The sequence below is a fragment of the Condylura cristata genome, unplaced genomic scaffold (assembly GCF_000260355.1).
Source record: "Condylura cristata isolate star-nosed mole 26May11 unplaced genomic scaffold, ConCri1.0 scaffold00013, whole genome shotgun sequence".
Lineage (NCBI taxonomy): Eukaryota > Metazoa > Chordata > Mammalia > Eulipotyphla > Talpidae > Condylura > Condylura cristata.
The window spans coordinates 46,729,996-46,756,863 of record NW_004567114.1 but is presented as its reverse complement, the minus strand read 5'-3'; the positions used below and the strand labels follow the sequence as shown (position 1 = coordinate 46,756,863).

At 40.9% G+C, this 26,868-nt stretch overlaps 2 protein-coding genes across 3 annotated transcripts in view; one reads left to right on the top strand and one right to left on the bottom strand.

The window, feature by feature from the left end:
• The first annotated feature begins 2,996 nt into the window (after positions 1–2,996).
• On the top strand, positions 2,997–18,247 carry PAX9 (paired box 9). 2 transcript variants are annotated; one of them, XM_004681926.1, is made up of 4 exons: positions 2,997–3,390; positions 4,156–4,782; positions 7,735–7,874; positions 16,664–18,247. In XM_004681926.1, the coding sequence occupies exons 1-4, from the start codon at positions 3,387–3,389 to the stop codon at positions 16,916–16,918; spliced, it is 1,026 nt and encodes a 341-aa protein (XP_004681983.1). In that variant the 5' UTR covers positions 2,997–3,386; the 3' UTR covers positions 16,919–18,247. The 2 variants fall into 2 exon arrangements, with proteins under 2 accessions (XP_004681983.1, XP_012579766.1); XM_012724312.1 differs by having other exon boundaries at positions 3,211–3,390; positions 7,732–7,874; positions 16,664–17,369.
• Positions 18,248–20,997: 2,750 nt separating this feature from the next.
• The window catches only part of SLC25A21 (solute carrier family 25 (mitochondrial oxoadipate carrier), member 21), a 430,630-nt gene continuing 424,759 nt past the window's right edge, over positions 20,998–26,868 (bottom strand). Inside the window, exons 8-10 of the mRNA XM_004681924.2 lie at positions 25,135–25,316; positions 24,204–24,256; positions 20,998–21,059 (exon numbers count right to left, since the gene is read on the bottom strand). Of these exons, the coding sequence (XP_004681981.1) occupies positions 20,998–21,059; positions 24,204–24,256; positions 25,135–25,316 (297 nt within the window). The remainder of the gene's footprint in view (positions 21,060–24,203; positions 24,257–25,134; positions 25,317–26,868) is intronic.

Below are 26,868 nucleotides of genomic sequence, written 5' to 3'. Positions count from 1 at the left end.
AGATTCCGGTTCCTTTGCCGCGTCTGCGTCTCTCCAGAGACCCGGCTAGTGCCGGAGCGCGACGCCGCAGGTGACCGCTGGCGGCACTGGGACAGCTGACAGATTTATGAAGACTTTACAGCATCTGGTTTGAGCCCCGCAGGGGTAGGGCTGGAGTCCAACTGAAAAGACACAGTGCGAGCTAAAACTACCCCCAGCCTCGTACCCTGGCCAAGAAGCCTCTGGAGTCCCGGGTGCTGGCTCCCTCCAGGAGCGTGTACACATCTGTCGCCTGCAGCCAGAGCCTAGAGTAAGAGTTCTCCCCACCCAGAATAGCCCCCTCTTTCACACCCTCCAGTCTGACCAGCTTCCAGTCTCCCACTGAGTAAATATTTACCCAGAGAACAGGTCGCCCCTCAGAGGAGGCCACAACAGCGCCTTGGGAAGGGTTTTTGGCTTCTTCGCGGCCTGTGTCAGCTGCAGGCCTTACTGGCTGTGTTTGGGTTATGGTCTTAAATTTCTTCTAGTCGAAATTCTTCCGATCTCTGTGTGATCTCCCGGCCCAGAGCGGGCAATAACCAGGGGGCGCTGACCCCTGCTGACCCTTGCTCTTTCTCGCAGCAGCCTTGCATTTCTATGCCCACCATTGAGGCTTACTGGCCCTTAGTTTCCCCTCTTCCCCACCCCACCCCCATGTCTTCGTTTCTCTTCCTCTATCCATCTTTCTCTTGGGCAGGTCAGGTCACTTTTCTTCTCCTTGGGGCGCACAGGGCAGGCAGCCTGCTACTTCACCGTAGCCCTCAGTGTGCATGCTGAGGTGTGTTCAAAATCAGCCTCTTCCTTTAGGATATCCATTGCCTCTGTCAGTTCCCTGAAGCATCAACTCCTCTTGCCCAAGCGAGAGCCTCAGTCTCAGATTTTTGCGGATACTTGCTGCACCGAAACATCAAAGATTCTTCGTGGGCTTTTGGAGAGCGCTGAACAGAGAGAGCTCAACTTCTGCAGTTGATGAGGTCCGCTAGGGTTCAAAGCGGGCTTGAAACAGAGGGTCTACCACAGCTAAGGTCGAGAGTGGTTGTGCACCTCCACGGCCAAGTCCAGCAGGTGGAAATGGAGAGATGACAGCTGACCTGTGCAAGATTGCGGGAGACATGAGGCAGCTGAAGAAATTGGGGGCAAATGAGAGGGAGTTGTGTTTTAGGTTCACCTAAACAGAACCCTAAGCAATACGAGCCTCTAAGTCTGGGCTGGTGCTGTAGAACCGCTAAAGTCCTCACAAAGCAAACACATAGACTCTACATGGGCCACTGGTTGAACAGCCATTTACCAATGTCGCTGTCCTGCAGAGTCGCAGAGCGCTCCCTGCATGCATACCAGCTGAGCAGAGTGCAGAGGTCGCTGCTCACTGCAAGAGTCTGCTGGAAGAGGGGACAGGCGGATTCTTGTTCAAGATGTCCAGCAGTCACTCCTTCGCAAAAGCCTAGGGCATAGTTGTAAGGTCTCCCTTCAGGTAACGCAATCTCAGCTAATTGGCACCTCAGTTCCAAGGGAACAGCTGCTTTTAAAATCTTAGATTCCCAAAGGACCCCCGCTTTGTAAAGCTCCAGGAGGGCATGCACTACAGGTATTGGGAGTCAGGCTAGGGTGAAACTGCTATCAAGTCAGACCTGGCAGCTTTAAATATCTGAAACAAACAAAAAATTCATTTACTTGTAGTTGTGGAACACTTTCTGTTCACAAAAATCTGATTGTAAATAATTGAGTTTGATACATTTTTAATCTTTCAAATACTTCCTACCTGTTAATCTGAACTTAGAGAACACCCTCACCACAGAATTGTGAGGACCTAGAAAATATTGTTCATTTAAAAATATTACAGATGATTGTTAGTTTTCTCTGGGTTCTTGTCACTTACTGGCAGGGGATCTGAATCCAATTGTCTTCATTGTGTGTAGACCAGAGCCGCACAGTCCCTCGGGATTGTGGAAGGATGCCTGCATCTTGTGTGCACAAGAAGGGCCATTTTGACTGTTAAATATCAGAAGCACTACAAACTTCCAAGTCGCAAAAAGATATTTCTCATCTTGTTTTAAATTTGGATTCACATTCTTCATTACCCACCCCCCCCCACCAAAATGTGAAAACATTTGGTCGTCAAAAACAAACTGCTGACTTTAAATTTATCCTTAGAGTGAACGAAAGTGAAAATTCAGAAGCAGGCAGAATTGCTGGGCCTTCGAAACGAAAGGCTAAACGAAAAATGCAGGAATTACATAGTTGTTCAGGCCGGGTGTCCACTTTTTTGGGACATCCAAATCTTATTTTCATACTTAAACAAAATCCCTTTGCAATAGTTTGCTGGTAGGGAATAATCCGCAATAATTCTAGGAAATGGGGACTGAGCGCAGCGGTATGCCTATTTCAGTCGCGAACGCCCATGCACGGGTCAACGTTGACAGCGTGCTTGTTTTGGCCGCGTGTAATAGTCTGCAAGCCGCATGCCCCCTGCCTCCAGCCTGGTCTGAAGCCTGGATCCTGGGCTCCGGAAGGAGCCCTCTAGAGACTGCTCTCAGGGGCTTGTCGTGGGTGTCCATCGCAGGGTTTCTACTTGGCGGTAGCCGGCTCCCGTCTCTGCCTCATCGCCCTGAAAGGTCCTCGTCCTTCTTACACCTGTGCGTTAACCACCTGGCATAGGTTGGAGTGGACTGGTAACAATGTTGTCCTCTTTACAGTCCCTGGACGGCTGTATGATAGGCTAATCTAAGACCTACTTCTTCCATCTATAATGACAGTGTCCCCCAGCTCTAATGACGGTGTTGCCCACCTCCCACTTGGAAGTTTGGCTTCAATTCTGAGACATTCATCTTTCCCCCAAAGAAATCTCAGCACCTTTGTGTCGCTCATATTCTTATCAAAAAGCTTTCGTTTGCTTATTCAGCATTTTTAACAGCCTGATTTTGCTGTCAGTTTGCGGTGTTCCTGGGAAGGTGTCAAACACCCTATTTCATTGTATTTAGTCACCCAGGTGCGGAGTAAGCCTGTAAGAGACAGCGGAAGAACTTTCCAGGACTGCACTGTCGCTCTCCGGCCCACACCAATCACCGCGCAGCTTGCCCTCCGGACCTCCCTTTTGGGGGCGTGTCACTAGTGAGTGATAGACGGAGCCGCCCGGCCCCGCTCAGCCCAGCCCACGTTGCTGCTTAGATTGAAATGCAGAACTCAAGCCTCTTTCATCGGGGCGCAGACTTCCTTTTACTCCTTCCTTTTGCACTCTCACCGCCTCCTCCCGGGGAGAAGCGGAGGCACCGGCTGCCCGGGACAGCGACAGTCAGGGTCACCGAGGCCGTGCAAAAAGTTTCTTTCTGGGAGCGCAGAACTGGGGCCCGGTTGGTGTACTGCTCGGAGCAATGGGTGAGTGGCGGCTGGGGGACGCTGTCAGAGCCGGGAAGGGAGGGAGGGAGCGAACTGGCGAGGGAGGGAGGGAGCTCGAGAGCGCGCACCACTGAGCGTTCACACTCCCCTTATTGACTTTGCTCGAGTTCCTACAAGTTGTAGGAACACGCTAAGGGTCAGCGGCGCACAGCAGCTCAGTCTGAACGTTGGCTCCTGGGCTGCTGTTGATGCCATTTTCTGATTTTAAGAAAACGGAGCAGTGGCATCAGAAAACCCTCATTTCCAGGCGTACACGCACACACACACGCGCCAAACAAATAAAAAAGGCAGCACACACACGCACACACACACAATTCAAACTGTGATTTCTTTTAGATCTTTTCTAGCAGCGCAGGTCCCCAGGCGAGGAATTGGGGATCAAGGGAGAGCGGCCCAAGGACTAGATCTGAGCTGGCAAGGAGTGGGTTGCAGTGGTCTAAACCGATTTCCCCGCCTGCTTCGGAGAGTTTTGAACACTAGGCGCTGTCCTCTGTCCCAGCATTGGACATTTGTTTGTAGCGGCCTCTGGCACCACCGGAATGAAAGAGGGGCGTCTTACCTCACCGCGGTGGTTTGGGGCAGTTGAGTCTGGTTCGGGGATCTTGGCTTGGGGGGACAAACCTGGGTCGTTCGTCCGGGGCGTGTGCCTCCTCCCTGACCCCTGACGCGTGAGGAGACCGAGTGGCAAGTGGCTGTCCCAAACTCTGGGTGCGCGTCGCCGCGCGCTGTGTGTTCATTTTTCAGAGCCAGCCTTTGGGGAGGTGAACCAGTTGGGTGGAGTATTCGTGAACGGGAGGCCGCTGCCCAACGCCATCCGGCTTCGCATCGTGGAACTGGCCCAACTGGGCATCCGACCTTGTGACATCAGCCGCCAGCTCCGGGTCTCCCACGGCTGTGTTAGTAAGATCCTGGCGCGCTACAACGAAACAGGTTCCATCTTGCCTGGAGCCATCGGGGGCAGCAAACCTCGGGTCACCACCCCCACCGTGGTGAAGCACATCCGGACCTACAAGCAGAGGGACCCCGGCATCTTCGCCTGGGAGATCCGGGACCGCCTGCTGGCGGACGGCGTGTGTGACAAGTATAACGTGCCTTCGGTGAGCTCCATCAGCCGCATCCTGCGCAACAAGATCGGCAACTTGGCCCAGCAGAGCCATTACGATTCATACAAACAACACCAGCCGGCGCCTCAGCCTGCGCTGCCCTATAACCACATTTACTCATACCCCAGCCCCATCACGGCAGCGACCGCTAAGGTGCCCACGCCGCCCGGGGTGCCTGCTATCCCCGGCTCCGTGGCCATGCCGCGCACTTGGCCCTCCTCACACTCGGTCACCGATATCCTGGGAATTCGCTCCATCACTGACCAAGGTAAGGGTTCTGGGGTCTGATGTGTGGATGTACAGACCCTCGCTCTGCACCTTTGCTGAGGTCTCGGTATCTGTGGCCTCATTATCTGTGGCCTCCCTGACCTAGGCCACGTCTATCCCGCCACCTGAGGCTTTTTTCTTTGGAAACGTAAGGAGTCCTCCCAGGGGGTGTCCTGATCTCATTAACTTGAAATTCATGCCCTTCGTTTCCTTGCCACACACAGTCTCCAGCCTCATCTCAAACAGCCAGACCCATAACATCCCCCCATCCCCAACACATGGTTCGCATTTTCCACACTCCCCCGCCTCTCGCGCTGCGGCAGCCTCAGACTGGCTTGCTCACTTGGAGAGCGCGGCCGGGGCCGGACTTGGGGCGCAGCCCGGGAGGCCCGACCCGGCGTGGGGCTGCCGGTTGCAGACGCTGCTGCGGGTTGCTTGTTTGGGGATCAGATGCAGCCGCGAGGAGTCCGGGCACCCTGTGGAAACTGCAGTATTCTTCTTGGATTCTGGCAATCAGACCAAATTTGCTCAGGCAGGAAGTTCAAATGTCACCTAATTGGTTTCATTCTTATGCTTCACTTCATTTTCCTCGGAAACAGAGGTCCTCAAAGTTACCACTATTAACTTGCCTGTTACTGCATTGCTTGTTCTGGGACTAATTTTCTTCTTTATCATTCCTTCAACCATATATGTGTGTGTGTGTGTGTGTGTGTGTGTGTGTATACATATACATGCATATATATAATCTTAGAAAGTGTCACCAACCACTCTGTGATGAAGACAAAAATGCGTGACGATTCCATGCCGGTCTCTCTTCTGTTCCTTTCCCTTTCTCCTGCCGCTTCCCTTTAGGGTTACTCAGTCTCAGTAATGCGAGTGGACATTTCGTTCCTGCATGTTTGCAGTGGTGCTACTCCAGTGTTCCTTTTCTTCTCACCCTTGACCTTGCGGTGTCCTGAGTATCTTTTCTACTGGTTAAGAATGATTCACTAAACCTTCACGCTCCATCGGAGGAAATCTGAAGGGTTTTTGTTGTTTTGTTTTTTGTTTACTTTTTACAGCGTTGTACTGCATGGTTAAAACAAAACAGCATTAACTTCTTTCTCCATAGGACGAAAAGAAAGTAAAAATCCCCTAGATGCAGAAATTAAATAACACAGAGAGCCTACTTTTTAAATTTACAAAGTTTAAAAAGTACAGGGAAAAAAATAGGAGAGGCGGGGAATAGTGCCTATAATTATTTCCTGCCTTTCTAGGTTGCCATCACACTGGCACAATTATCGTTTTAAGTAATTAAAGCAGAGCCTCCTGATTTCTCATTTTCTTGTTTTCTGAGCGTGAATTTACAAGATCCTTCTAAGAGCTTAGTTTTATCTTACCAGGAGCTGGCTGGAGATTTAGTTGGAGAGTTCGCTGTTGATTTATAGGATAAACTGACCTCACTGACATTTAAAGGAAGCCCCTGTTCATGGGAAAGTGTGAGATCAGCAGAAACGGGGCTCACAGGGGATCTCAATTTCTTAAGATAACTTCAGGCTTGTGCCCACCGACTGTCTTTTGTCTGGAAAGGCAAAGAGAGACTGGCAGTTCTGGGCCAAAGCATGGTTTTCTGGTGCAAATTGGAGCACAATCTAATTCTTTGGAGAGGGGGAGGTAGAGTGAAAAAAAAGACTGACAGAGCTGAAAAGAAAACTTTTCTTCCCTGGGGATCCTACAATCAGACCAAATGTCAGTGGAAAGGTATTAGATTATGGAGAGGAGCAATTCTTCACTTTAGATGTTGACTGGATGCTGACTTTCAACAACCTGTTTTCTGACAAATCTATGCATAGAAAGTAATTACAAATGATCAGCTTTATAAATGATCACCCCTCAAAATCACCTTCATTGTAGTGACCTTGTCAAACTTTCCCCCTCAACCCTTAGGTCCCACAGACAAAAAACAAATGGCTGGTGGTTTTTAAATATCTCCTCTTTAAAATTGCACTCGGTTTCTTCAGGATGCCAGTGACGCAATAGACACAACTCTAGGTATTATGGCATTCGGCTTATTCTATATACTTTTACTTGCATCCCTATTAGGAACACAGAGGATAATGGACAGTTTTACTCCTCTTCAAAAACACTTAATTGTGTCACTTAACCTTCATTTCATTCTACAAAGCCTTCTCTAAACTTATTACTGACATTCAAGGCATTGGCAGTGGTAACTGTATTAATTCTTTGTGCGATGTGCACATGAACTGATATTTCTATGTAGCTACAGAGCATAGAGGGTAGTCACACATAAGCCAGAAGCCTATGCAGGTGTATTTTGCATGTTTATTGTTGGCATTATTTAGTTATTTGCAAAGGACTCTGCAGGTCTTTTGTTCCATATTGACACAAGTAGTTCTCAACACATTTCTAAAAAAGTGGTGAACACTTTTCTGGGTGTCTCTGAGCACCAGCACCAACAAGGGCATGGATAGGCCAGTGCTGCTCTCTGCCTTTTCAGCCCGCACCAGTTGCAGCGCTTAGTCACCACCATCCTCATCCTTGCGACCCTGGGTCAGGAGAAGAGAGGAAAATGGGCAAGCAGCTTCACAGAGAGGAAAATGGGCAAGCAGCTTCTTTCCCCCAATTTGGCAAAACTCTCAGGTTCTTTCCACTTGTTTCCCTGGGACATCCAGGAGGGGAGGAGGAAATGAAAGACCGGTTGAAAAAGAAAATATTTTCCCGAAAACTTGAGAGGGTTCCGGGAGGCCTACACTGAAGCTAGAAATGCTTCTGGGTCTCGGGGGCTGGAATCCTGGGAGGATGCCCCTTGGCCCCAGCACTTACGAGGCCAGTGGCAGAGGTCCCGACAGAGGTCGAAACCCTAGTGCCCCCAGGTGGCGAGTTCGGGTCCCATCTCAGGAAGGGGCGCGCCCGCCGGACCTTCAGAGTGACGGTTTCTCTTCCTCCTCAGGAGTGAGCGACAGCTCCCCCTACCACAGCCCCAAGGTGGAAGAGTGGAGCAGTTTGGGGCGCAACAACTTCCCTGCAGCTGCGCCGCACGCGGTGAACGGGCTGGAGAAAGGAGCCTTGGAGCAAGAAGCCAAGTACGGGCAGGTAAGGAGGCGAGGTCCCCGCTGGGTGCGCTTCTGGCGCTCCTTGGGTCTGGAGCACCAAGGACCCAGGTCTGTGTCTGGTCCTCCCCAGAGGGGAAGCCCAGGAGGCCAAAGACCAGTCGCCGCCAAGAGTTGATTGGGCAGATCCGAGGCCCGGATTTTCGAGGGCGGAGTTGAGGCCTAGACCCCCTGTCATGGCCCCAGGGCCGGGAGGGAAGAGGCGGAGGATCGGCGCGCTGGTCCGAGAATCGGTCCCAAGTCGCCTTGACCTCTGGAGGCCGAGCCCCTGGCCGCAAGCATCAGGGCTAGAGTTAGGCTAAGAAGGTGCTCGCGAGAGGCTGGCAAGCGGCATCGGACTCCCAGAGCCACACGGATGCGATCGGCCTCCGGGCCTGCGACGTCCAAGTTACGGTGGCAGGCGGCGGGGTCCTCACGCTGGGACATTTCCCATACTGCGGCTCCCCCAAACAAACAAGCGTGACTTGACCTGCGATGATTAGAAGAGGGCAACCAGATAAACCTAATAAAGTTACCATTTCCCGATTAAAGGTCACATCGTAATCTCTCAAGGGAGATTAGTGAGAAAACCTCAAATTATACGGGCTAGCTGTGAACCTTTTAATTTTTCTTTCCTCCCGTTCCTCCCCTGACTCTTCAAAAAGAGAGAGAGAGAGAAAGAGAGTGAGAGAGAGTGTATGTGTTTCCTGAGAAAAACTAAGCAACCACAACAGCAAGAGCCCAAGAGTTTTGAGTCTAAATTCATCACTACATTGGAGTCAGGATTTCAAAATTCTCAAAAATAAATGTTCAAACAAAAAATGAATCATAAAGCAGGCTAAGGTCTTTGAGCAGACCTGGGTAGATTTGTTAGTTTCTTAATCCCAGATGCCAATTCCAAAGCCTCGACATAATCAGTTTTTTTTTGTTTTGTTTTTAAGTCTTAAAATTTTTAAGCTTCTCTTATCTGTCAAATCGGCATCAACATTTAAGTGAAGTGGAATTTGTTATTTTTATTAATTTAGGAAAAATCCTGGTCATTTTTAAACGAACTCCTTTTCCACTTCCTCGTCCCTTCCTTATTTTGTTAAAATGGTCAGATACATTTTCTTAGGTCTCCCATGACAAATATTGGAAAAAAAGCAACAAGGCGAGTCTCTTTCCCTAGTCTGCTTCTATTGTAAGATGCTAATGAGAAATTATAAGAAAAGCTGTCATTTTCTTTTAGAAAGTGGTCTGTAATTCATAAAGGAGAGACAATATGTATAATGGTTAGGCACCCCTGGCACTTAGGCAAATTATTAAAATTTTTAGAACCTTACTTCTTCATCTGTAAATAGGGAAGTAATAGTTCCAACCTTAAAAAATGTGAAGATTGCATGAGATAATGCAACCATATGGCACAGAGCATTAACGATTACCTGTAGTTGTAAATGATAGGGACTGACTTTAAAAAAAAATAAAGCAATTTAAAAAATCAGAATATGCTTTGTTGTGCTAGTGCAAGTCAAAAAATGCCAGGGTTATTTTGTTAGAAATAATAGAAGGAATGTATTGAAACACCTAGAGTTGTAGCAAGCATTTGCTAGCTACTCAGTAATTTCTATTAGGTAATCATTTACTGAAATAACATCAAAAAGTATACAGTTGAAAATAAATTGTCTCTAGTTGAGAATGTAGTTGATGAATGTAGTTTATATTTAAAACTCTGCCATCATCCAAATATTTTTATGATTATTTTAACTCCCTTGAATTGTTTATACTTGTTTAGATGTAGTGTTTATACTTGTTTAGAAGTAGTTAAGGTAATAAATATAAAATAAAAATGATGACAGTTTCAAATAATTTATATATTCTGTACATTAGAAATCAATTACCTCTTATTCACTGAGTATTCAATCACTAAGTTGTCAGATTTAAACTTAAAGAAATTGACCAAATAAGTATTGTTCTAAGTGCTAAAAGGTTCATTTTTTTTCCCCCAGAAGAAAAAGGTATTTATGTCAAACTCAACTTTGGAAATTTCTTAATTGAAATATATCAATCTTTGGCATTGCTGTGAAGTAAGATAACTCAAATGGTGTAAAATTTTAAAATCGGAAAGATTTCTAAGTACAAAAAGAAAGATTACTCTATCACAATTATCAAAATAGAGCTCAATGTTAAAAGTAACCTAAATTGTGTGAACAATGTTGGAGTTTAGACATTGATCTCCTTGAGGGTAAAATAATACATTAATACTTGTTCTTAAACAAACAAGCAAAGGTTAGGTAAATACATGTGTTTCTCTTATCAATATTCAAAGAGAAGCTTTATTTTAAAATATATTTTTCTAAAAAAATATCAGCTTATGTACATTTTACAGCCAAAATGTAAACTTGGGTAGAAAATTTTCTCTTTGTATTATAAACAAAATTTTAAAAGTCTTTCGCATAAAATAATTCTCAAAATTTCTGTACAAAGGAATTTTAGGGCATATGCAGTTTATTAAATAGTACTGTATGTATATAGTACTGATCCTGGTTTCACTTTAGTTTATAAAGGAGGAAATTGAGAATTTAGAATCATAGGACTGAGAGTATAATCTTTTCCTCACAAGGCACCTGTAAAATTACTAAGCAGGCTGAATTGGCAACTGGCTGTAGGTGCTGTTTATCACTGATCTAGAGTTTCTAGTTCTAGCTTGGACTGCAGATGCCTAGTTAGAAGTAATTATAACTTTGTGCATATTTCAGCTACCTAAGCCAATTTTTCTGTTTTTGTAACACTAGTTTAGAATATTGAAATTTGTCTTCCGAATTAATATTGCACTGCACTTGATATCCATAGTGCCATTCAAAAGTAGAATAATTTTCTAGTTCATTGTTTAAAAACATCAGCCTTGCAGATATACTGTTCCTATGAAGATCTGAATAAAGTTGCACTGGATTTTTCATCATATATAAAATAAAGTTAATTGCATCTAAAATAATGTATAAACTTTGTAGAGAATAAAATGATGGGTAACATAAATAGAATGTTTCTGAAATTCATAAGGTTCTCTATTATGGAGACTATTCTTTGATATGTCTGGGTTTGGACTATTTGTGTCTGAAAACAAAATTACTGATTATGTAACAGTTAAATGTATAATATACCACAAAAAATTTTAATTTAAGGCTATATCAATTTTAGTAGCATTTTAGAAACAAAACTTAGGGAAAAATTCAACTGCAACTTTCCCTAACCTAGAGACATTTAGATCTGCAATATGATAATTGAGCATAATTGAGAAAGGCCCTTTTGGAAGAATGTTGAGATAATTTTATCAGACTTGCTTTATGAAGTATACATTTAAGAAGGGCAGCACGACAGAGGAAGTCTTACCTAACTTTCCTTGCTATGATATGGGGGTTGAAATTTTAGGTAAAGCACATTTCTACTTGTGGTCAAATGTAGTTCATTATAAAGTCAAAATAGGGCCTCCCTGGTGGAGCAACGGGTTAAAGCACAGCTCTATGAAGCTAGCCACAGCCACTTCAGCACTAGTTCGGTACTGGCTAGGGGGTGACACACGTGGCAGCCAGGGGGTGCCCACATGGCGTGGCAGCCCTTTCTGCCCGCTGCTCCCTTCAGCAGTGTACTTTGTCAGTCTGCCTGTTCTGCTCCCCACTCTGTCTCTGGTGAATCCTCTCACTGCTTGTACACCTGGCCTGTACCCCAGTTCTGTATACATACATAAATAAATCTTTAAAAAAAATAAAGTCAAGGTAAACTCATTTTACCACAAGAGAAGCAGATATAACTGATGAGTGGATGAAAGATTGTGGGTAGAGGACTTGGCACGGCTGTTTTCATTTTCTTCAAGTGAGAAAATGTTGAGTAGACAATTTGAAGAATAGTCTATAACCTCTTGTTGCCCAGATAGTTGTCATACCAGTTTTCTTCATGGTCATAAGTGTTTGGATACTAACACATGTCCATTTTATTGCACTGGGGGAGGGGAGGGAATAACTGGACTGATCATAAATCAAATAATGAATAGAGCTAGGTTAGAAGTTTTATTTACTTTTCAACAGCTTTTAATTATTTTGCTTACTTAAAGTACAATGCTTATTCCTTGATAAAGGTTCCTACTTTGCTTTTTTTTTTTTTAAAGCAAGAGTATCACGTCATTTGCTTTCAAAAGTCTGCAAAAATTTTAAGTATATAAATGATTATGAAATGCCTGTCATGTGTCCCATTTTGTGGGGATAAGAGATAATTAAGGCAAAATTCTTGCCCTCAAAATGTTTACAATCTAGAGCTCTCTATGGTGGTCCAGCGGGTTAAAGCACAGTACTATGAGGCTATCACAGCCACTGCACCACCAGTTTGATCCTACGCCAGGGAGGTGACCCCCATGGCGCGGCAGACCTCTCCTATCCCGCCCACTGCTCCCCTCAGCAGTGTGCTCAATCAGTCTGCCCGTTCTGTTCCCCACTCTGTCTCTGGTGAATCCTCTCACTGCCCCTGCACCTCTGACTTGTACCCCCAGTTCTGTATGCAGAAATAAATAGATCTTTAAAAAAATCTTTAAAAAATGATTATAATCTAGGTCTTTGCCAAATAGCTTCTCAACTTTCATTTAAAAACATATTTTTAGTTTTTAAAAGTTGAAGTATCATTGATTTACATTTTTAGTGTAAGAAAATCTATCTTTAAAACTGGAAAATCTATCATTTTAGAATAAGTGGCTACTCATACTTTCTTAACTTTTTTATAATAATCTAAATTAGACTGTGTAGTATTTTATTGGGATTAAAATTTGTCTTTATCTAAAAAATAGTCAACCAAATAAGCAACTTTTCCCAGGATATGTAATTTGACCTATTTTATTTCGTATTAGTAAATCATATTCTCAAGACAAGGTAGAAGGGAGTTTACTTTAGGGAGGCCCTTTAGTTGCTGTTGTTTTTAATGTTTTAAAAGGACAGGTTTATTAGGAAAAAGACAGAAAAGGAGAGAAGCACCTGTACAGTCAGAGCTGGGGAGGAGAGCCACCCTTGCATAGTTCTTTAGTGGAAAGGATTCTCCAGACTTCCATGGAAGAGTGCATGAAAAAGTAGCTGATGGACTGACGTATTATTTATGGAATCTTTAGGTAAAGTCATTTTCAAAAATGCGATTTCCATTACATGCCCATTGCGGGGGTTTCATTTGGAAAATTTGTTTACTCTTCCCTGGGGATTCCATATGTTGGTTGATTTATACATCATATTTACAGTCCAATTAAATAGAGTAATTTAGCATGTTTTCTTCCACTATATTTATGGTGTACATTTGGTAGTCTACTCAGCCTAACTAGCTTTTCAGATTAATTACATGCCCTTCATTGAAAACATTAAACAGATTTGGGAAGCTGAAGTCTTGTATGCTTTTGCTGAAAAGAATAAACAAACACCAATGCTACCTGTAGTTGTTTTCCTTTGCAGTGGAAAATTTTACTCTTGTAGTGATTGCTTCATAAATAACAGTCATTTTACCGAGTAGAGATTTATATCTTTTCTAATGTCATGTTTTAAAATTAATAGTGAGAAAATTGATGTGTTTATTGAGTCACTAAAGTGAATGAATAGTGAAGGTGGCAGGTACATTTGAAAGCGTGTTTGTTCTCACATCTCATGCCATTAAAAAAATTCTATGTTGAAACTTTAAAAGAGGAAAATTAAGACAAAATCCACACCCTCCCCCCATCTAAATTATTATTTAACCTAAGGGAAAGCTAAGAACTATCTTTGTACTGTTCATAGCGAAAATTTCTTTCTCCCTCTCTCTCAGTGAATAAATTAGCCTCCCCTCGCTAATGTATTTCTACAAGATGAAGAGGTCAACCCTCTCCAAGCTTCCTTTCTTCTCCTTTTCTGTAAGACAAGGGGACTGCATCACTAAAATCACCATAAATATGTTGTAGATTTTGGAGAACTTTTACATCTTTAATACTAACAGGGATAAAAACATGAAAACAAGTTTGGTGCCTCAAGTTGAAAGTTTGGACAACTGTGGCAAAAATTAGTAATGTATTTTTTATACTTAACAAAATTTAGTCATGAAGTAAGCAAGGGGCCTGGAGGTAGCATGACCTCAATCCAGTACTCTGCCTTCTCAATCCCCGAGCATTATCCAAGATGAGTGTCCAGTCTAGGCTCAGAAGGCCATTTCTAGATGGAGCACTTGTTTGTGCAAAAAGAAATGGGCCCAGGAAAGTTGACTGTAGACATCGCAACAGAACAGATGAAAAGTCCCAAATCCCAGGGCACATCAAGATTTCAGGGCAAGGGTGCAAAGGCCGTAGGGGCGGCATGGGGAAGAAAGATGGCAAAGCAAGTATTTCAGAGAGAAATGGATGACAAAAACAAAATGCAAAGTAAAAGAATGGGTAGGAAAATGGTGGCCACGTTAGAAAAATGAAGTCGCCAACAATTTCTTTTTCCTGTTAAGTAGAACATTGTTTTTGTCATGAGTAATATAAAGGATTTTAACTTTAGTTACTTATAAAATGTGCGGGGTTTTTCATTATTTGAAAAGTAATGTTAACCTTACCGTTTTAATATTAACATTCCTATTTTATGATTCTCAGTGCACACTAACATCAATAGTATAAAATTCTAATTTGAGTTGGAACAGAAGAAGCCAAATATAGATGTAAACTCCTTTCTATACTGAATTGGAACAATGCCTTATAGGTTATTAAGAAAACGTGAAAAAGATGATCTAAACTTTAATTGCTATGCAATGCTAATTTCTTCTTCTGCTATTTGACGGCTGTCTGTCTTTATACTAATGTGTAGAGTCTTAAAATGTGTCTCCTTTGAGCCATCCTCAAATGCATCATTCTCAGAAGGGAAGAAAGATGACTTTCAGAAATTAAGAAACAGAATAAAAATCTAACAGTGAGAATCAGATTATAGAAGAAGAAAATTGTTACCAGATGTTGTTTCTGAAGATATTCTAGTTTGATATTAAATTACACCTATTTTTTAATTGTTCAGGAAAAGCAGTATGATTTGCCACAGAGGATCCTGCACAAGATAGGGGTGATAACTTCTTTTAACACATGTCTGTTGGCTTGTCAATTGGTCTGGGGTAAATGACTAAATTCCTAGGTCTATGTTCTTGTGTATGAAAAGAGGGTAATATTTCATCAATATTCAGGCACAATCAATACTTTTGTTGTTAAAAAACATACAACATCGGCTCCTTGTAATACACTTTAATACATTGTGTTATATTTATATATTATCCTATAATTTTTTTAAGTTCAAAAGTTATAATTCATCAACTCTCAATATTTGATATGTTGGCCCTTTCTTGTTGTCCAGGACATAGTACATACTCAAGAAACCTTACTTTCCTTCCCCTTTCTTCATTTTTCAAAGTATAAGCACTTTGACAACTGGAACATGAGGTGTGTATTCTTAAAAATCAAGGACACAAGTTTATGTGTAAATTCTACTCCATGTATTTCTTTAAATAGAAAAATTTGTTGAGACCTTTGCTATTTGCTTTCTCATAGATGTGGAAATGAAAGTAATAACCAAAGAAATTAAATTAGAAAACTGTTTCTGTATAGCAGCTGAATTGGAAAAAGTGTCTGAGATAGGCCTGCTCTTTTCCCCCCTCAATTTCTATATCAATTAGAAATAAAGAGTAACTTATGCTTCCCAGTAGTGATATGAGTGAATTAATAAATCAAAATATTTCCTAGTGAAAATATAATGTAAATAATAGAATTATTAGTAGTAAAGATTATTTAATCTTCATAGGGTGAGGGGGGAAAAGTTTCTTAAAGAAGGATAACAAGTGTTCATGCCAGAATCAGGCTTAGAAATCAGGGTGTTTTGGTGTTGTCAATAGTAACAATACTAACAATAATTACTAGATGGCAAGAGAGTACTGATTTTAGCAGACTTGCCTGCCAGAGCTGCTGCATTTTGTTTACAAATTAAGATTTTTGCACTTAAATTATTTTCAAGGGAAGCATTCATATTCACGTGGCTTTTAAAATTTCACACTGTGGGCCCTCAAGACTTTGTAAACAAATTTTCCACTTTCAAAATCATCCATATATATTTCTTCTATATAGAACAAAATTTCCTTTTTGACAAGCTAGTTTGGGGAAGGAATACCCCAATCTTCATTTAAACACACACACAGACACACACACGTACACATACACACTGGCCCGATTTTGCAAATCAAATGTCCAATGGGTATTTTCAAGATGTTTAAAAATATGGTCCATATGTTATTTAACAAAATTGTACCTATTTTGAGTTTCTGAAGTGACAGCTCATGCTCACTATATGCCCTTTTTTACTGGAAATGAAAGCTACACCAATCTGGCTTGTTGCAAAATTCTCAACAAAAGAGCCAAACAAAACCCAGTCACGGGGGAGGCTAACAAAGTCACTGGAAAGCTGAACAGAGTCTAAGAGTATTTAAACACCATTCAGTCTTTCCTCACCCTACATTTCCTTCCTATAATGCCAACTAGCAAAGACAAAAAAGACAAATACAGGGAATTTTCTGGTTGTTACTGTGGAAAGAATAAGATCTTATCTGTTGACATTATAGTCACTTAAGCAGCAAGACTGTGAATGCTTTAAGAATATAATTAAAGTCAATTCTAAAACAAAAAAAAAAAGGAAAGTAGAGTCAGAATATCATTAACTGCTTTTACTCAAAACTTACATTGTTTTTTTTTTTCTAAGAACCCCTGAAATGTCAACTATATAACATGGTTCTTTTCACCCCTTCTTTTTCCCCTCCTAGGCACCGAATGGCCTCCCAGCTGTGAGCAGTTTTGTGTCGGCATCCAGCATGGCTCCTTATCCTACCCCAGCCCAAGTGTCTCCATACATGACCTACAGCGCTGCTCCATCTGGTTATGTAGCTGGACATGGGTGGCAACATGCCAGCAGCACCCCACTTTCCCCCCACAACTGTGACATTCCCGCGTCACTGGCGTTTAAGGGAATGCAGGCGGCCAGAGAAGGTAGTCATTCTGTCACGGCTTCTGCACTCTGATGGGAAATTCCATTTGCAGCAGCTTCACCCAGGTCCCCCCTTTTGGCACACCCTCCTCTCCTCCCCTGGTCTCGGATCCCACCCTTCCTGCTCTCCAACTCTCCTGCCTCGAAAGCTGGCTTTACGGACTCACATCCTTTGTGCTGATGACACTTAAATATTTCTTGCCATAACTGCTCTCTCACAGAAAACCTGACATGACTTTAAGATTTAAAAACAAAAGCAATGCTAAGGATCGAAAGAGACATCTGTGTTGCCCACACACTGTTTTAACATAGTGAAGAAACCTGCACCCCTCAAAGGGCTTAAGGGACTTTGTAAACTAGTCTTTGGTGAAACCACATGTGTATATTTATTCTAAATCAACCTGAACTTTTGAAACGTGCAATTGTTGAGATTTTTCAAATCAATAAAGGAAAATACATGTAGAAAAAAGTTATGCTACACCCTCTAATCAAATAAGGTGGTGAAATAAGCCTTACTACATCATTAGAAAACCAATCAATGATTGGCTTGAGTGATGCTTTGTGTATTTTAGAGACAGCCTACTTTGTTGAAAAATAGATGAATCACACAAGCAGTATCTGAATTCAGCTCCTCCTGGTGTTTTGACTTGGGTTCAAATACAGCAATGTTTATATTTTCTACTAGTTTGTAAATATGGACTCTGGATGGTGCATTTGTGTTTTCACTCCTTCTCCCACCCCCACTCCTCTCTATTTTATTTTTTCTTTCCTTTTGCAAAGGTGACTTTCTGGCAATGTCTTTGTCTCTGTTTGGTGGTGGGCTGCTTGGGCTCCTGGACCTGGACTGGCCCCAGATTTTGTGTTTGCAGTGAAGGGCTTTGACATCTCATGAAGGACATTTTCTTTCTACAGCTGAGGACTCAAAAAACAGATCAAACAAGCCAGTCTCCCATTTTGTATACTAATCAAATAACACACATGCCAAGCATATAAAGACAAGAGGGTGGAAAATAGCTGAACAGAAAGCTCTAAAGAAAGTCACTTAGAAACTTATGTTTAATGTGAAATGCTTTGCAAAGACACTTACATGAACTTTGTTAAGAGAACCACTGTGAAACTAAATTGTACTGTTATTGTTGGCTTACCTGTGTGTTCAGCAATCTCAGCCCCAAATTATGTTGTAACTTAAAGAAAATGGAAAATTCTGCTCTAATGAATGTAAAAATGGCTTGCTGTGAAGTTTACATTATTGTACGGAAGCATGTCTCACATGTAGGTAAACTGGTGGTGGTATTAGAAATACAAATGCTATTTAACAAAATCCACTTATTCATTTCTGGAGTTGACACAATTCAACTGATAAGTCTTACTAGACCAATTCATTTTTCACTTCATGTTGATAATAGAGCTGTGGGGTATATGTGAGTGTGAGTGTGTGTTATGTGTTATATTTTAAGACAATTGATTTCCTTGGGCAAAATTCTGCAGTTTTGATCTCTTCTGTTTAGAGGGTTGTTCCTGCATGGCAACATATGCTGGAAAATACAAAATCATTGGTACAGTTCATCTATTGGAAAATTAATATATTGTGGGTCTTTTGGTATTAATTCTGTGCAATAACTAAAAGGGCACATAGCTAGCTGTGGATGTTAAAAATGCAGCGTGTTAGGTGATTCTGATTTTTTCCTATATATGCTGTGCACAGCCTACATGGCAATCCAGTTCCGTAACATCATTTTCATGACTTCATTTAACACTCAGAGGCTAGATTAGCTACATTTTCAAATCACTGGGATATAAACAGTAAGCAGATTTCTGATACACAAGCTATGTTCAAGGAGTTGCTTTTTCAAGCAGCAAATATCTTTTAGGGAGCTTTGAACTGCATCTATTTCTAAGGCAACTGAAATTCAGTGCTACAAACAGAGGATTATAACTTCAGGAGAAGAATAAGCAGAAGGAGCAGATGAACTCTCAGGGCCATAGTCTTCCTTTGATCTTATAAAACTCCCATTGACATCTGGAGTTCCCAGTCTGGTGAGAAAATAGACTATAAACCAAATGGAACAAAGATATCAGTCCAATATTTTGTTGGAGACTTTAAAACCATACCATACAGGGACTCTCCTGCCGTCCAGAAAAACTAACATAAGGTACAGAATTATTCCTTATTAGATGTTTTTAGGTGGCTATTAGGAGTCTTTAAAAAAAATATCAATTGTTTGTATGGAAACACAATTAAATATTATTTTCTTTATCTAAATTAAGAAATCTCTTGTTAATATGCTATTTATATATTTTTTCTAGTTCTTGTAATTTTAAAAATCTATGATTATTCATGGTATCAAAGTCATCCCCCCACCCAGGTCTTTTCGACACCACAGTGAACTCACATGCAGTAAATTAAAAAAGACAATGCAAAGTCCAAGTACAATTTTCTATTCAAAAGAAATTATGACAAGCTTATTTTAAAAAGAAGAGAGGGAACATGGGATAGGATATAAGATTTGGATTATTTGATTTTTAAACATTATTATTATTATTGGTTGATATTGTCATATGTACTGTTTCTTATGGGGTAAAATGTTGTTTTTAAACTGGCCAGTGCACTCTTTAGAGATCCTTTTCCATTTCATCCACAGGAGAGTTACCAGGTCAATCTCGTGACCTCCATGCTGGCAGGCCTCTTCTCTCATGAGTATTACCTGCAAGGACAGAACACTGTTGGACGATAGACACAATCTAATTTCTTTTGTTTTTTCCTACTTTTAACGACCCTCTTATTAAATATTGGGCTGAAATATAAATTAACAAACACGTTGGAAAGGATGTATAACCGAAGGCTGTGTATGTATATACAGTATGTCAAAAAGCCTTTATTTTTATACTTCAAATGCTCTAAATTAATAAAAAGTAATAATTACCATGCTATCTTTTATTTTTTATTTTCAAGATGCCTAATAACAGCCTCATGTAGAAACACCCTGTAGTAGTTTCAATCAGGTGTTATCTAGAATGTGCAAATAGTCTTGCTGATTTTTAGCTACCGAAGCAGCATCATTTCAGGATGCAGAATTAAAATCAAGTTTGGTTACATCAAGGACAAGGAGGTATTTTTTGGAGTGCATGTCAGTACAAGAATCTTCAGAAATGCTAAGAATGTACTTCTACTTTGAAATATTTTTCTTTTCATAATATATATTTTAACAATGTAGATGGCAAACTTCACACCCTAAATTCACTTAAAACTAACCTAGAAATGTAGTCTTCTAAATATTGTTTTGAAAAAAGGTATTTGGATACAAATAGAGATAGCACAAATGGACCCAAAGAGTGGCTCTAATTTATGAGTTCACATGAAAATATTTCAGCAACAAGCTTATTTTCAAAGGAACTATGTGAAAGGAAAATAGTTTATGTTTTCTATTTGCCATAAAAGCCTTCAAATATCATGCTTTTAAAATGTGATCTGCTGTAAACAGCAGTTCAAAATATAAAGTAGATTTAGAAAAATATAGCTGAGATGTATGTTATTACTTGAGAAAACTGACAGATTTTCATTTTAGAACAGTACTCCTAAAATTCAATATTTTCAAAAGTTATTTTTCTTGTACACTTTAAATATTATTTATGGCAGAATTTAATTCCTCATAGAAACTGCTTACATTTTGGCTTAACAATTTTTAACCCAGTTTTTCTTTGAATAATTCTAAAGACATGACCATAGAGTGATTTCTTTTCAAGAACTTCCTTTAAGCACTTCTTGGCCAAAATAATTATCAATATAATGAAATTTCAGAGCACAAATTTTATATTGCTTTTGTGAAATATATCTGATTTCTGTGTTATTTCTCTGTGTTCAGTTTACATACTTCATTGCCTCAAGTTATTTTTTCTAATGATTTTATGGACCTATCAAAACCAAGTTCTCAGTTTTGTCTAGAAATAACTTCAGGTGTATCAGAATAAGGTCTTTAATTGAACAAATAGTTTTCTCCTCTACAAATGTATAATTATCTTATAATTATATTGATTTAGCTGATTGAGCATCTCTCCTTATAGTGTACATAGCAGATATCCATTATTTCAGAGGGAGAAACACATTGCAAGCCATTACCAGTTTTCCTGAAGCCATGAATAGGCATATTCATAAACCAGTAGCATCACTGCACCACCTGGAAAAGACAATAGCTAGTTGTTTTTTTTTTAAGATTTATTTATTCATACAGAACTGGGGTACAGGCCAGAGGCTCAGGGGCAGCGCGAAGCTTCACCAGAGACAGAGTGGGGAGCAGAACAGGCAGATCGATGAAACACACTGCTGAGGGGAGCAGTGGGCTGGTCAGGAGGGGTCTGCTGCACCATGTGGTCACCTCTGGGGCAGGTGGGGATCGAACTCATGTGGAAGTGGCTTTAGCCTCTCAGTGTTGTGTTTTAACCTGCTGCGCCACCAGGGAGGGCCAAGAGCTAGTTTTTAATAGAAAATTCTGTAAGATAGCATTGTTTACCCACTGGGTTTGTGAATCCATGACATGTGACACAGCCTACTCAGTAGTGGCTGCCTTATGGGAGATTATCAGTCCTCGAGCTACAACACACAGATAGAAAACAATTGTGGAATATTCTCAGGGTAAAATCAAGACCATCTTTAGTCTCCAAATACATTTAGTTTCTGTAACTTTCATCATATCTCAGATTCTTTTTCTGGCACTCCTAATTTTTAAAAGTAAATAAATTTAGACACACTTAGTCATGTAAAGGCATGCAGCTTTCCTGTGAACAGAAACCTTCCTAGGTAGGCAAAGGATTTATATTTTTCAGTCCATAATTGGGATTGTTGTCATTGCCTTTGAGAAGAACGCTAGGATGGTACTTGATGGTACTTGATGGATGAGTCTGGTTTTCTTGACAACTTTCAAACTGAATTACACATGGAAAATGTTCTTTTTCAGAAAAATGAATAAAAATGAATATTTAAAAAAATCTGCAGTATAAAAATTAGCTAACTTTCAGCCTTCTTTCATTTCCATTCCTTTCATGTGCCTCAGTGATAGGTGAGAGAAACTGAACATTGAGTGGTGGGGGTTGGATGTCCTAGACCCATCTGTTTGGAAGAGAAGAGTCCCATAACTGACTGCAAAGAGGCTTGTTATTTAATAGGTCGACAGGAACATGATAAGAAAAACAGGCATTGAAGCTGTTGGGTTCCTGGATAGCAGGAGAAGCATTTATATGTGGATGATTTTATATTTTATTCGATGCAGCAAATAGCACATGTTCCATGCCCTTTAGGATAATCTTTATCTTTTCATGTCTGTGTGAAAAATATTATAAAGTCAAAATGTGGACAGATATCCTGAGCACAATTTAGGGAAGACTTGGCTTCATGAACTGAAGATTGACTTCTGATGGAAAGAAAAAAAAACCTGATTTTGATCTCAGTTACTTTGTACATACTGCCATGTGTTTTATTTTTATTTTTATTTTTTTCAGTCTACAGGCCACACATGTTTGTGTAACTTTATACCAGAGATAATTATCTGCCTGTAATATTCATTTTTAACCAGTGGTGATATTTCATTAGACCCCTCCTCTCAGCTGATATAACAGGACACACTACATGTCAATATGTAATTGCTGTGCTGTATTTACTCTTATTAACTGTTCACAGTATAAGACAACATGCAGAATTGCTCTCATCCTAGTGATACTTGGAACTGAAGCCACAGAACTCATGAACTTCCTTTCTTGGGAGGTATCTGATTGTCAGCCACATAAAGGTGCTAAGATTGTTAGAAAAAGATGATAGGATAATTTTCTAGAACTACGAATGAAAACTCTAAGTTCACCTTTTTTTTTTTTTTTTTTAACCTGACCTTTCTACATTTCTTTTCTTGTCAGTTGCTAGGACTTGCACTTTTGGAATGAGTGTGGAGGCCACATCCTTGAGTGTGCATTCTAGTCATTCAGTTTTGTTTAGCCTACACAGTTAGTTCTCAACAACTCTTGTCTTTGGATTTAACACCACAGCAACTCAGGACCTCTCATGCAAAAACATTTAAAAAGCCAACAAAACATTTGCAAGGCTCTGACAAAACTTGGGGTCAGATCATTTAAGAATTTTGGACTAAGTTTCCAGTCAATTAGTTTTCTAGCTAAGTTCTTCCGGGTCAAAAGGTCCATCCCCTTCTGAAAAAATTGAGTTGGAGTCAGTGCTAGTATTATTTTTTTAAATATGAATATATTTAATTGAATATAATTGTTTTTAAAATAACATAATAGTTTATTCTTCCATCATTTTGTGCCCTTTTCCATCTCAGTTGTAATCCCCAAGGGCTTCCCTCCCTCACCTTATCACCTGTGTGCCATCACCATAGTCCAGTCAGTGTTAGTGTTTTCTGAATAAGTGAAATTGTGACGTGTTCACTAGCATCAAGTTCCAGTCAAATGTTTTCTATTTCAGATGCTGTCTTATGGGTTGAGACTGAAAAGTAAATGCACATGTGTGTGACTGTGTGGGAGGAGATATTGATGTTAAAATGGGAGGAATGGGAAAGGTAATGAGGAGAGGAGGAAAAGAAAGTTCTAGAGAAGATTACCAGAATGTCTAGGTCAGTCAGTACATACTCTGTACTGACTTGCAAGGTGGCTTCTAATCCAAGGCTATTTGTCCAGGCTGTTGAGTCTGCAGCAGTTGTTTTTTCATCTGTTTACAGAGAGGCAGCTGACTCTCCCTGTGGAGTTGGCAAACAGTTTTTTTGTGGGTTGGCCTTCTGAGGGAAGGCCTGGAGCCAGGAGCCTCCACCTTATAGCTGACTGAGGCCAGAAGGTGAACACCAGGCTGTGGCTTCACCTCCCCCCAGAGGTGACTATGAGGACGAGTAACACTTATATTCAAGGAGGCAAGGTGTCCTCTTTTCTCTTTCGAAAATAGAGCAGAGGGAGGAACAGGAATGAACTAGGAGTACAGGAAATGTTTCACTGGGTGGGTCCCTCACTCAGTGAAAAATCTTCCCCTCTTGCCTGGAGTTGCTGTGTGTATCTGGTCTCACCTGAGTGGCCACTGGCTGCGCATCCTGTCCTATTGACTTAAGCCTCCAGCAAGGCCATAAATAGTCCCTTATAAACAAAAGTAGAACATGTGTAATGGATGCCTTCAGTATCTTGAACATTTGGAGACAACTTTATATTCTCAATGTTTTTATCTTCCACAGTGTGACAAGCTTTTATTGTGTAGCTAATAGAAACAAATAAGGAAAAAAAGAGAGACCCTGGAAACAATAAAGAAGGAAGGATATAAGTAATAAAAACATCATTACCTGGTCCAAGCCTCATAATCTTGGGAAGCAGGCCTTTGTACAAAGATAAAAGCCTGTAACCAGAAAAGCAAGAACAAGATTTTTATTCTGAAAATTAAATGCTTCAGTTTTATTTAGATGCTAATTCAGAATTTACAAAAAAAAAAAATTAAAGTTAATTCAAATCCCAAACCAGACAGTATCTGACTAAGTATTCTCTCTGAAGCAAATTGGACAAGGGGATAGAATCAATTTGTTATTACTCAAGCTATGCTGAGCTGGTCCAATCAGAAATAGGACTTTTATCAGCAAGATGGTTTTTGCTTTCCAGATGGGTCTTACTTTCAAGGCAGCTGTGTATATGGACAAAATGACTTTTATAATTAAATTTAAAAGACCACAAACTCAGTCTTCACATAAGGAAATACGATGCAGTTTAGATCAAAATAATAAAATATTACTTGTTTACTTGAGAATAAGACTTGGGATGAGGAGGGGTGGAGACCACGGGGAGAAAAAGAAAAAAAAAAAAGGTCAGAAAAAGACTTACACTTTACATTCTTTAAAGAAAATCGCTATTGAAGAACTATCTAATTCTCTTAGAATTATAATTGGGTGACATTTTGACTAGTTCTACAGTCAGTAGACAATTGTTCATCTGCCTCAGTGTTAATCGGGCATATTATATGCACATTATGCAGACAAGTTCAAAGTTCATTTTAGCGTCCTCGCACCCACATGGAGCAGTATGGTGGCAGCTCAAAGTTCTTGTTGGAAGAATGTTTTGCCAACATGGATGATTGTGTTGTCCTGCAAATTTCATCCTCGATCTCATAGAGCTTCTAGACACGCACCCAATTTAAGCAAACTTAAGGCTCTCATCAAAATGGAAGTACAAGATGGTTCTAACCACACTGAGTCCTGCATATTTATTAAAACGAGAATGCATTACCCTTCTTCCTGATAGACCGTTGCCATTGTTTGAAAACAAGTCCTGTACTTGATCTCTCCAGGAACTGGCTGAGGCCCTTGAATCCTACTTTTGGCAACATCAAAAGGGATGTTAATGACTGAGGCGATTGTGCCCGAGACAAGACCAATCCCAAATTTTCTCAAAAACTCCAAGGTTGGATCCTAAAAGAGAAGAATAAAATAACAGAAAGGGAAGCGGAAGCCCCTAAATCGGTTAAACACTCTACAGCTATATGTATTTAAGCAGAGCATTGCACTCCCGGCACCCTCCTGTTATTCCAGCGGAACACATTAGGATTTCCTAGGCTGGAACTTGTTTTCTTGACAATCCCATTGGCTATGTTTTTACACATGGTCTAAATTGCTGAAGTACACATTTCCTCACACAGGATTTATAAACACAGTTCATAAAGAAAGACTGGTATGGCATATGGGGATGATTTGTATAATTGGGCTTCACAATGTACTTAGTATTACTGTATCAAAACAGGAGAAATCCAAGCACACTATTAGCTAATTGGCCAGAATATTTTACAAATGACAGCAACTTCCACCATGAAGCCTACTAAAATGCTCATTTGTGTGTGGACCCCCAAATGTTAAATTAAATCAAGGCTACTCTCGGTCTGCTGCTATTCCCCTCCAGGTTTTTTGCATTTATTTTCACGTGTAGCTGATCCACTGTACTGAGAAGTGCTAGCTTCCTGTTATTAACAAACCAACTTGGGGAGGCACAAAACAGCCTGTGACATTCTGTGTGTTATAAACAGTAGTAAGTCACTGGACTAATTGGCTGAAGAATTTACAGCCCATTGTTCCTGAATCTTATTCCTCCTTCATGGCAAGGGAGAAAAAGAGAGAGACAGAGACACACACAGAGAGGGAGAGGTGGGGGAGAGGAGAGGAGAGGAAGAGAAAGAGGGAGAGGGGGGAGGGAGGGAGAGGGAGAGAAAGAGAGAACTTGTCTTCTTTCCATTTGAATTTAAGTCCTTCATTTTGGTCTGATTTGATTTTCCACCCCTCCTTGCTCTGTTTTCTGACATCAAAGTATTTAATTAGGTCTTATGTGGGAGTCACTTTCCTTCAGTCTATTTTTTTGTGCCCAACAAGCTTACATTATGCTTTGTTATAATGAATTTTCTGGGAAGTTCTCATTATGTTTTCAGGCTCAGTTCTTGCCCTGAAGAGAGGTCATCTCACAAACCATAAACTTCTGACAGAGCACCCCCATCCTGCCTTGTGCTCTCTTTTGGTCAGAAGGATCTTCACAGAGGAACAATATAGGGTGGTGTGATCATACTATTTTTATCTAACAGGCAAAATTAAGGGGGCCAGGGAGGAACCATATATTGCTTAATTAAGAACAAAAAATAAAAAACCAGGTCTGAGCATTGATTCCAGCTTCTATGGAAGAAGAAATCTCCTAGAAACTCAGAATTTTTCAACTAACCCAAGAACCAGATACCATCACAGAAACTCCTATGTGGCTAAGTATAAAAAGCAAGGGGTTTGGTAATAATTCTTGGATCTGAGCCATACAGGTGCCGGCTAGGTTTAAAGGGATTTAAAAACCAACAGGGTGTTTCAACAGGAAAAACAATGCAGCTATCGCAGTATGAGGGAGGTGTGTTTAAATAATCCCCCCTCCCCCCATTTTTCTCTTTTACAAGGAGAGAAAAATGCCTTTATGTTACCCTTCTCCATGATGGCGCAG